At 45.7% G+C, this 10748-nt stretch overlaps 1 protein-coding gene across 5 annotated transcripts in view; it reads left to right on the top strand.

Annotated features, from left to right (window-relative positions):
- Nucleotides 1-10748, top strand: part of LRP8 (LDL receptor related protein 8) — an 83714-nt gene that overhangs the window by 64525 nt on the left and 8441 nt on the right. For 3 of the 5 annotated variants that reach the window (XM_022575715.2, XM_022575717.3, XM_022575721.3), the window contains 5 exons: nucleotides 735-887; nucleotides 1764-1988; nucleotides 4610-4678; nucleotides 8487-8656; nucleotides 9647-9823. In XM_022575715.2, coding sequence (XP_022431423.2) covers nucleotides 735-887; nucleotides 1764-1988; nucleotides 4610-4678; nucleotides 8487-8656; nucleotides 9647-9823 — 794 coding nt within the window. The remainder of the gene's footprint in view (nucleotides 1-734; nucleotides 888-1763; nucleotides 1989-4609; nucleotides 4679-8486; nucleotides 8657-9646; nucleotides 9824-10748) is intronic. The other 2 variants (XM_022575719.2, XM_022575722.2) reach the window with 1 other exon arrangement.

The following is a 10748-nucleotide window of genomic DNA, read 5'->3' on the forward strand; positions in this document are numbered from 1 at the left end:
AGGAGGTAAGGTTGGTGCCTGATTCTCGATTAGAAATTTGAATAAGAAAGAGATACGGCATGTGGCATAGGGAGGAAAAAGCATGGACTTCGGAGTCCAACAGACCTCAATTTAAATTGTCTCCAAAATTACTAGAGGTATAGCTTTGACAAGTTTGTTCTCTTTGAGCCACAGTCTTTTATCTGTTAACCTGGGCATAACACCCCCCCACCCCGAGTTGTCATCAGCATTAAATGAAAGTGTGGGAATGGACTTGAGGACACGGGGAGGGGGAAGGGTAAGCTGGGACGAAGGGAGAGAGTGGCATGGACATATGTACACTACCAAGTGTAAAATAGATAGCTAGTGGGAAGCAGCCGCATAGCACAGGGAGATCAGCTCAGTGCTTTGTGACCACCTAGAGGGATAGGATAGGGTGGGAGGGAGGGAGATGCAAAAGGGAGGAGATATGGGGACATATGTATATGTATAGCTGATTCACTTTGTTATACAGCAGAAACTAACACACCGTTGTAAAGCAATTATACTCCAATAAAGATGTTTAAAAAAAAAAAAGGAAGAAAGAGTGGGGATAAAACAGCAGGTACAGTGACGGAAGGTGCCCAGTAAAAGTAGTAGAGAAATCGTTTTGATTTAGCCGAGTGGGAAGGGCCTCGTGCGTGGGGGAGGCAGAGCCTGGCACATCCCGTCTGTGCCCCAGTACTCTCTCTCCCCATCTCTCTCTGTGCCATTAGCTGCAGATGCCTGCGAGCTGAGTGCCCAGCCCAATGGAGGCTGTGAGTACCTGTGCCTTCCTGCTCCTCAGATGTCCAGCCACTCCCCCAGGTACACTTGTGCCTGTCCTGACACAATGCGACTGGGCCCTGACATGAAGAGGTGCTACCGAGGTGAGCAGAGCTACTGGGAGGGATGGCCCCTGGCAATGCCAGACCCCATCTGCTGAAATTTTCCTCGACTTCTGGAAAACCATGTGCGCCTGGTCTTCCTCCATCTTCTCTGGCTACTTGTTGCCTTTTGCAGGCTCCTCTTCTGTACCGACCTTGAATGCTGGTGTCCCATAGGGTCCCTCCAAGACTTTCTCTTCTCACTCCCGAGAAAAATGCACATACACATACAACATTTTAAATTCAGTTTCGGGGGATCAGGAATCCCCTGAAGACCTCAAATTAAGAAACCTTGATCCCCGTGGCTTTGATTACTATTTACATGCAGGTGACTATGGTCTTGCCTGTTTCTCACCCAGGACTTAACACACTATCTAGCAGCCCTTTTGTGATATGATTGGGACTAACAGTCAGTTAATACTTCAACCATATAAATTTATATCCATCCTCCAGTCTCGATGGAGGCACGAGGCCTTTTGTTTGAGCATAAGACTGCTGCAGCATTCGTGATTTCCAGGTTCAATTGTTTAAAGTGGAGTGAGAATTTGAACCTAATAGTGTGCCAGTATACATGCAAACTCCTTCTAGATTTATATAATTTCCACTCCTCCCAGTCTTTTATCGTGGTCTTGCCCACACCTAATTCTATAGCATTGTCCTAATGACTCATCTTTATCATATCGAAATGCAGTATAAACACAGACAAGATGCTTGGCATTCAGCTAAAGTAAAACTCATAGCCCATTCAGTAGGATTAGGGAAGGAGTTTGAGCTGAGCCATGAGGATGAGTTCATAAGTATACTTCATCGAGGCAATAATTTAGGCACTAAAACAGCAAAATTCTTTGTCCAGTGACCTTCATGATATTTCCCCCGCAGCACCTCAGTCTACCTCAACTACAACGTTAGCCTCCACCACAACGAGGACAGTAGCCGACACCACCAGAGCCCCTGGGACCACCGTCCACAGCCCCGCCTACCAGAACCACAGCACAGAGACACCGAGCCTGGCAGCAGCGGTCCCAAGCTCAGTTAGTGTCCCCAGGGCTCCCAGCATCAACCCGTCTACCCCAAGCCCTGCAACCAGCAACCACTCCCAGCATCGTAAGGAAATGAGTTCTGCCTTCTTTCATGACGCGGGAGGGTCCTAGGGAAGCCAGGATCGGGGGATCTGTGGGAAGAAGTGGTCATACCAGAGCTAAATAATGGCTGTCTACAGGGAGGAAGCAGCGGGAGGAAGAGTGCCAACCCGCAATTTAGGAGTCATAGGTGCTCCTACCTTATAGAGGGTCTCGAGGGAAGCTACCTCCTATCTCTGAGCCTCAGTTTCCTCACCTACAAAGTAGGGTAATAATAACCCTTCCCCTACCTGCTTCGCAAGGTTGCCTCGAGAGCAGAGGCATCCGTGTAAACAGAAGTGCTCAGGCACACAGCCTCTGCTGACTGATAGTGTGTCTGTGTCACACGTTACTGACATGTATGAGGGAGCATCCCTCAGATTTGGAAGTTTCAAATGCCCTGGTCTCAGTTCTCAGCACTCCCGGTAGGCTCCCCACATAGTGATATCCTTAACTGTGGTCTGTTAGTGCCTCTCTGCAAACCCTGGGATGAAAATAACTAAGTTCACCACTTATTAAATCATTGGGAGCAGTAATTGTCACTGCTAGAAATGTTCTATCTCATTAACCAGCAAATACCTTTTAAATTGAGTTACCTGCTGGGGGAGTTCATTTAAGAGGATAAACTATCTTTTAAATTTTTTCCCATATGTGCATGGCCCAGAAACTAAGCAGCGTGGTAGCACCTTAATAATCAGGCCCATCTTGCCAGCAGGAGCGCTTTCAGAGTTGAGCGCTTATCCTGAAGTTCGGAGAGGCGGGTGGGTCGCGTGTGAAGTCCAGTTCCTTTCACTTGGGTGAGCCTCCGACCAGGGGGTCTCCCCACTGGCTTCATCACGCTCTAGGCTTTAATATCACTGTCCTGTGTTTGCTTGGGACCCGGAGGGAGAGGAGAACGGCATTTCCACAGTAAACTTTGTAAGCAGTGCAGCTCTTTTCTCCCCTTAATAATTAGGCTCCCTTGGAGTAACTTGGAGAAACAGACACACTGAGAGGATAGCATTTGGGCCGTTTCCGGGAGACAATCATCTCCTCTCTTGGAGCAAATGATAGCTCCTCTCCACACCTCAGAGGGCTGTCATGAGGATCCAAGGGAAAACTGCTTTTTAAACTAAAAAGTTCTGTACAGATGTTGTAATGAAGATGAGTGTAAGAGAGTGGAAAAGATGGCACAACCTACTTTTAAAAATATATAGTACGGGCTTCCCTGGTGGCGCAGTGGTTGAGAGTCTGCCTGCTAACGCGGGGGACACAGGTTCGAGCCCTGGTCTGGGAAGATCCCACATGCTGCGGAGCAACTGGGCCCGTGAGCCACAACTGCTGAGCCTGCGCGTCTGGAGCCTGTGCTCCGCAACAAGAGAGGCCACGATAGTGAGAGGCCCGCGCATCGCGATGAAGAGTGGCCCCCGCTTGCCACAACTAGAGAAAGCCCTCGCACAGAAACGAAGACCCAACACAGCCCAAAATAAATAAATAAATTAAAAAATATATATATATAGTACAATTTCCAAGCACTTTTCAGTTTAGAAAGTGCTTTTATCTACCCTATTCAGGCCTCACAACAACCCCTACCCCACTCCCTGGCCTGTCTGAACTAGGCAAGGCTGTGCCAGAGACTGTGCTAAGTAAGCATTTTACATGAATTATCTCATTTAATCTTCACAATATCCCTAGGAAGCAGGTGTATAATTATCCCCATTCTAAAGATAAAGAAATATAATATTTATAATATATAACAACTTGCCCAAGGTCACAGAAGTAGTAAGTAGTAGAGTCAGGATTTGAACCCTAGAAGTCTGACCCAGGAGCCTGTGCTCTGGATTCCACTATGCTATACTGTGTCTCATTTTAATTACTCATTAAAAATAAACTGATGGGGGCTTCCCTGGTGGCGCAGTGGTTGAGAATCTGCCTGCCAATGCAGGGGACACGGGTTCGAGCCCTGGTCTGGGAAGATTCCCACATGCCACGGAGCAACTGGGCCCGTGAGCCACACCTACTGAGCCTGCACGTCTGGAGCCTGTGCTCCACAACAAGAGAGGCCACGATAGTGAGAGGCCCACGCAATGCGATGAAGAGTGGCCCCCGCTCGCCGCAACTAGAGAAAGCCCTCACACAGAAACAAAGACCCAACACAGCCAAAAATAAAAATAAATAAATAAATTTATTAAAAAAAAAACAAAACTGATGATGCAGATGGACAGACAGAAATAAGAGAGACAAAACAACAGATACTGGCTGAAAAAGGCAATTGCCCCAGGTAGTCAGCAACATAAAGACCTAAGGGCTCAGCCCCGAGCTTCCTACCACCCAAATACTGTGGAAAGGGTAAGGGATTTAGGTCACAAATCCTGGGTTTGAATCCCAGCTCTGCCACTTCTCTGTGGGTCCCCCAAACCCCAAGAAGACTCAGTTTCCTCATCTGTGAAATGGAGATGACCTCTGTCCTGATAAGATCTGGAAAGACGAAATTATTAAGCAGTAGCCGGGATCATCATTTCGGAACGGGGGCAAGAAGCAGTTGGGTAGTTTTTACTGCTTGAGGCCAGCAAGGACTTGGGACTCACAGTGATGGAGCATCGTTCTGCTAATGTTTGTGTTTTGCAGATGGGAATGAAAGTGGCAAGATGGGCTCAACAGTCACTGCTGCTGTCATTGGGATCATTGTGCCTATGGGTGAGTGTGGCCCCAAGTCACTGGTGAGAAGAGAGAGACCCTGCCCGGGGTCTGGGTAAAAGCACTGGAAGGATAGAGCGCTTAGCACAGGGACCTCTCTCACTGACTTTTTCTGCCCTGGCCGCCTTCCTGCGCACCTCCCAGTCCTGATTTAGTTTGGTTTCTTAGCGTGGCACACCAGGCTCTTCAGGACCTGGCCCCAGACAACTATCCACATATTTCCCCCACTACCCCTCATGGATACTCTACACACCAGCCACGTGAAGCCAAACTGTAGGCTCCACGGGGACAGGTCTGGTGTCTCTCTTGCTCGCCACTCTCCCCAGCTCTTAGCAGTGTCTGGCACAGGAGAGGAAATAAAGTATTTGTCGAATTATTGAGTAGAAAAAACATACATTAAAAAAAATTCATAGAGCTGCTTGCCATTCCTTTAATAGATCGTGCTATCTTGCTTGCTTTCTGTTTCGGTTTCAACAAACATTTATCAAGCAGCTATGATGTACCAGATTCTGTGATAAGAGGAGGGAAGGTGATTAAAAATAAGTAAGACATGGTTCTTGTCCTCCAAAAGTTTATAGACTTGTTGGAGAGACACACATAACACAGATAATTTGATTCTGACATGGTAAGTCCTAAAATGAAGCCATATGCAGTTCAGTAGAAGTGCTGAGGAGGCACTTATCTTGGAATTGGGAAAGGAGGGAAGCGGACAGGGGAGGGTTCCTAGAGGAAAAGTTATTTGAGCCAAATCAGCCAAGTGAAGAAGGATCAAGAGCAACCCAAGCAGGTGAAGACAACATGGGCAAAGCCAGGAATGGGGATGGCATGGGAGGGCGGGAGTGGGGTGGGTTTGGAATATGGCCAGAATATAACATTTGGTTAAACCTCACAGAGAGCCATGTGGGCTGATTCATTCTCTCTTACCCTGATATTCACTTAGTATCCTGCACATCCTGTCTCTCATACCAGTCTCTTCTCTTGGTCGGATCTTTGAATTGCGATTGTCCATTCATCGTTTTATCTCCCTTACTTGCCCATGTGTAGTACCTCAAGGATAAGGACTTGGCCCTTTTATCCTAAGAATCCCCAATATGGTGGTGAGTTAGCGAGTGAATGTTTTAAAAACTTCAACACCATCCAAGGGACTGTGCGAGGTGCCAAGGATCCAGGGAAGAAAAAGAGAAAAGACTTTAAGAGCTTTCAGTTTTGGGCTTCCCTGGTGGCGCAGTGGTTGAGAGTCCGCCTGCTGATGCAGGGGACACAGGTTTGTGCCCCGGTCTGGGAAGATCCCACATGCCGCGGAGCAGGCCATGGCCGCTGAGCCTGCGCGTCCGGAGCCTGTGCTCCGCAACGGAAGAGGCCACAACAGTGAGAGGCTCGCATACTGCAAAAAAAAAACAAAAAAAACAGAGCTTTCAGTTTTTAGTAAGACAATCATAAAAAAGGTGATACAAGAGAGGTGTTACTACATATTATAAGGTGCTGTAATAGAGACCCGATGCTCTGTGGAGGAGAGGGAGTGGCACTTCTAAAGAAGGTGGCATTTGAATTGGCCTTGAAAGGCTTTATTAGTAAAGATGATGGTGAGACTATTCCAGGCTCATTTTGAGTAGAGTGGAAAATACTCAACATTGTTTAGTGAAAGAGAAATCAACTCCTCTCCTGCCATACTCTGCTCCACAGAAGGGCATGTATATGCTGTTTCCCCGATGTAACCTGCCCTAATAGAATCATTATTTTAAATTTCTGCTTATCTGAGGGCTGAAAGATGAATATTCTTTCCCTGATATTTCCCTGGGAGGCAGAGTATCTTTTCACAAGCGTATTGGCCATTTACATTTCATCCTTTATGAATTGCCTATTCACAGTCTTTTCTTATTTTTCTATTGGTTCCTTGTCTTATTCTTATTTGTAGAAATATTTATACATAATTAATGTTAAACCTTTGTAATATATGTTACAAATCATTTCTCCCATCCTGCCACTTGATTTTTAGAATTTGTTTATGGTCTCTTTTGCCATGCATGAATTAAAAATGTTTAAGTATCAGATCTGTTAATCTCCTACATTATGACTTCTGGGCTTTGTGTCTTGCTTAGGAAGGTCTGCCTCATTCTAAATTATTAAAATATCTCTCTATATATTTTTCTACTATTTTAAGCATTTTTTAGTCTTCAATTATTAATCCATTTGGAATTTAGAATGCAGCAAGAGTTAGAGATTTAAGTATTTTTTTACATGCTTGTCTAGTTTTCACAAGACCATTATTGAATAGTCCATCTTTTCCTTCTGACTTGAATTGTCATCTTTATTGTAGACTATATGCCTATACGTACTTTGATCTGCTTTTAGGCTGTTTATTCTCCACCAATTCCTATATACTATTCCTATATACTCGAAACACAACTTTATGATATGTTTTAATGTCTAATAGGGTATTATTAATCTTGGAACATTTTCTTAGTTATTTTTATTCAATTTCTCTTCTAAGTGAACTTTAGAATCATCTTGTTAATTCTATAAAACTTATGATGGAATCCTATGCCTTGGGTATATAAATTGATGCGGGGAGAATTTACATTTTTACAACATTGAACCTTCCCATCGAGGAACATGACATATCTATTTATTTGAGCCTTCTTTTATGGCCTTCAGTAGAATTGTATAGGTCACATAGGACTTGCACATTCCTTATTGGGTTATCCCAAGTATTTTATAGTTTTTGTTGGGCTATTAGGAATATTTTCTTATTCCATCCATTTTCTAATTGGTTATTGCTGATTAATAAGAAAGCTATTGGTTTTTTTCTGTTGATTCTTGATGAACTAAAATCATTTCTAATAGTTTTTCATTTGCTTTTCTAAGATTTTCCAAGCATACAATATCTGTTAATGACAGTTTGATTTCTCCCTTTCCCACGTGTGCCCTTCAATTCTTTATTTGGTCTCACTGCATAGCTAGATCTCTGGGACAACAAATACTAGCAGCGATAACAGACATCCTTGCCCTGTTCTTATCTTTATGTATATCAGTTATTATTGATTATTATAATCTTACCGAAGTATTGTAGAAACCCCCTCTATAGCATCCTAGATAGCTATCACCCAGCCTGCACTTGAATGCTCACGGTGACTGCTTACTATCTTGTGAAGCTGCTTGCCCCATTTTCTCCCGGCTCTATCTGAGAACTTCCTCCTTTAACTCATTAATATATCCATTTATTTTAACTCAGAACCTGTGTTTCCCTGCTGTGTTCCCTTCTAGAGATGCTCCTCTTCTTGCAGAGCCCCAGCTTTGGAAAGAAGCACCCTACCCTCCACCCTCCACCCTCCAATTTTGGGAGAGAATGGTTTCTTAGAGAAATCCAGGGAAGTAGCAGTATTAGGGCAAGAGTGTGGTGAAGAAATTCACTCACTCACTCAGCATGTTACTGAGCACCTACTCGCTACTGGGCACTGGGCACAGTGAGAGGAAGAAGGCACGGCCCCTGCCTTCAAAGAGCTCAGTCTAGTTGGGGGTACACATATATGAAGTACAACACTGTGGTCTGGGAACACACGCGAGGGAACAACTGACTGTACCATGAGAGGTTGAGAAAGTCTTCACTTTTGAGCTGGATCTTGAAGGATGAGTAGTTAATGAACGAAGAGCTAGGAGAAGGGCTTCCCAGCAGCAGAAAAAGAATATGCAGAAACAGAGCCTGGGAACAAGGGGCAGCCAAGCTGGAGAGGTGGCGAGAAATGCACTGATGTCTGGGCAACGGGCTGGAGCCTGCTGGAGATCCCCTGTAACGTGTCTCTTCCTCCAGTGGTTATAGCCCTGCTGTGCATGAGTGGCTACCTGATCTGGAGAAACTGGAAGCGGAAGAACACGAAAAGCATGAATTTCGACAACCCTGTGTACAGGAAAACGACAGAAGAAGATGAGGATGAGCTCCACATAGGGAGGGCTGCTCAGATTGGCCATGTCTATCCAGCAGTAAGTGTTCCTTGCTGGAAGAATTCCTTCCTTCCTTTCCTCCCTTCTTCCTTCCCTCCCTTCCTCCCTTCTTTCCATCCTTCCCTCCCTTCCTTCCCTCCTTCCCTCTCTTCCTTCCTTCTTGCCCTCCCTCCCTCCCTCCTTCCCTCCTTTAGACATTTATCAAGAACCTACCATGTGCCAGGCACTGTTCTAGGCCCTGGGGACACAGGAATTCTGGGGTAGGTGGTTGGGATAGAAGGGTATCAGGACCACCTTGTACCTAGAGGCTCTTCCTGGAGGAAAGAGGCCTGTCTTTGTGCTGAATACGTTTTCAGAACCTTTGGCCTAGAAAGGCAACTGTGGCCATTCAGTTCAAATGCATTCATTTCAGTGAACAATGTATACCAGTTATGTGCCAAGTACCACATAAGATACCAAGTGTTCAAAAGTAAAGAAGGGATGTACTTGCTCCCAGGGAGCTGGTGGGGGAGTTAGAGAGTCACTGGCTATTGAACAGCTGTGTGCTGAGTGCCATGGTGGAAGCTCAAGGGTCCCCTCTTCTAGGAAGCTTTCCCTGGTTTCTCTGTTCTCTCACCACCTCTCTCCATCACAGCACCTGTCACACTATAGTCTACTTGTCTTTTTACTCATTGGTCTCCCCACTAGAACATGAGCTCCTTGAGGGCAGGATTGTCTGATTAATGTTTCCCTGGTGCCTAGCACAGCATATTTGGCTCCCAGTAAGTATTTGTTGAACCAATGCTATGGAAACATCAACAAAGGTGACAGAAGAACTGTGTCCTTGGAAGACTCATAGCAGTCTTCCACGTAGAGAAGGAGGAAAGTGGCATTCCAGAAAGAAGCATGTGCAAAGGCTGAGAGGCACGACAGGGCATGGCTTGTTGGGGGATCAAGGACCACAGAGTGGCTGGAGCAGATGTCATGGTTGTATAGCGGAGTCGGGGCTGGGTGTGACCTCATAGGTCATCCAGTCCATCCCCCTGTCAGGCAATCAGCAGCTTTGATCACCCACTGTGGGCAGAGCCCTGTCTTGGGGAGACCAGAGAAATGGAAGACCCAGCCCCCGCCCTCAAGGAGCTTTTTGTCTTGCCGGGGGAACCAAGGTCACAGCTGCACCAACTCCCGAAGAACCCTCTTTCCGAGCTGCCTGTCGTCAAGTGCAAGGTAGGGCAGTGCCACTCTGAGTCTGAGGGGCTGATGAGCGAGGGCATGAACCAGGCATGTGCAGTCAATCCTAGAAGGCTTTCTGGTTCTAGAAGGCTGCAAACTGTGAGTTGGGTGTCGGGGCAAAGACGAAAGATGGGTTAGTTGCAGACCAAGGAAATGGCATGTGGAAGAAATGACTGAGTATGGGGCAGGACAGACAGAATTGCTGCTGAAGCTAATTGCTCATGAAGGGGAGACGTGGGAAATGAGGTCAAGCAAGTGAGGAGCGTTAGCAGATGGCCTTGAGGGTCCTTAACCTTGGCCAATCCAAGCAGACAGTTGCTTAACCAATTTTTAAAGATCAGAGGGGGCACAGTGGAAGAAATGTTGAGCTTAGAGTGGAGATGACTCCCAGTTTCACTATTCCACAGCTCTGTGATCTCAGTCCCTTCTTTCTGATTACTTTTATTTGTAAAATGGGAATAATAACCCCCATTCTCTCTGCTGCCTAAGTTTATAAAGTTCAAGTGAGATAGCACATGTGAGAGTGCTTTGTGAGTTATAAAGCGCTCTGCACATGTAAAGTGTCATTGTTTCCACAGAAGGGAACAACCACTCAGGAGGAGCTATTCCTGATGAATCTAAGGCCTGCCAACTGCAGAGAAATAGAGTAGGAGAGTGAGGAAATTGACATTTAGTAAGAACCTACTGTGTATCAGACGCTACTCGGTGTTTTACATGTATTTTCTTGTTTAGTCTTTACAGGAACCTATATACTTGATATTATTAGCCCCATTTTGCAGATGAGGAAACTGAGACTCAGAGAAATTGAATAACTTACCTAGGATCACAACTAGGAAGTGGTAGAACCAGGATTGAAACTCCTGTCTGTATGTACACAAAAGCCCATGCTCTTTCCACTATTTCTCAGGGTATATGGCCT

The sequence above is a fragment of the Delphinapterus leucas genome, chromosome 1, assembly GCF_059928025.1.
Source record: "Delphinapterus leucas isolate spDelLeu-1000000601 "Yukka" chromosome 1, BTC_Dleu_Yukka2, whole genome shotgun sequence".
NCBI classification, from domain to species: Eukaryota; Metazoa; Chordata; class Mammalia; order Artiodactyla; family Monodontidae; genus Delphinapterus; species Delphinapterus leucas.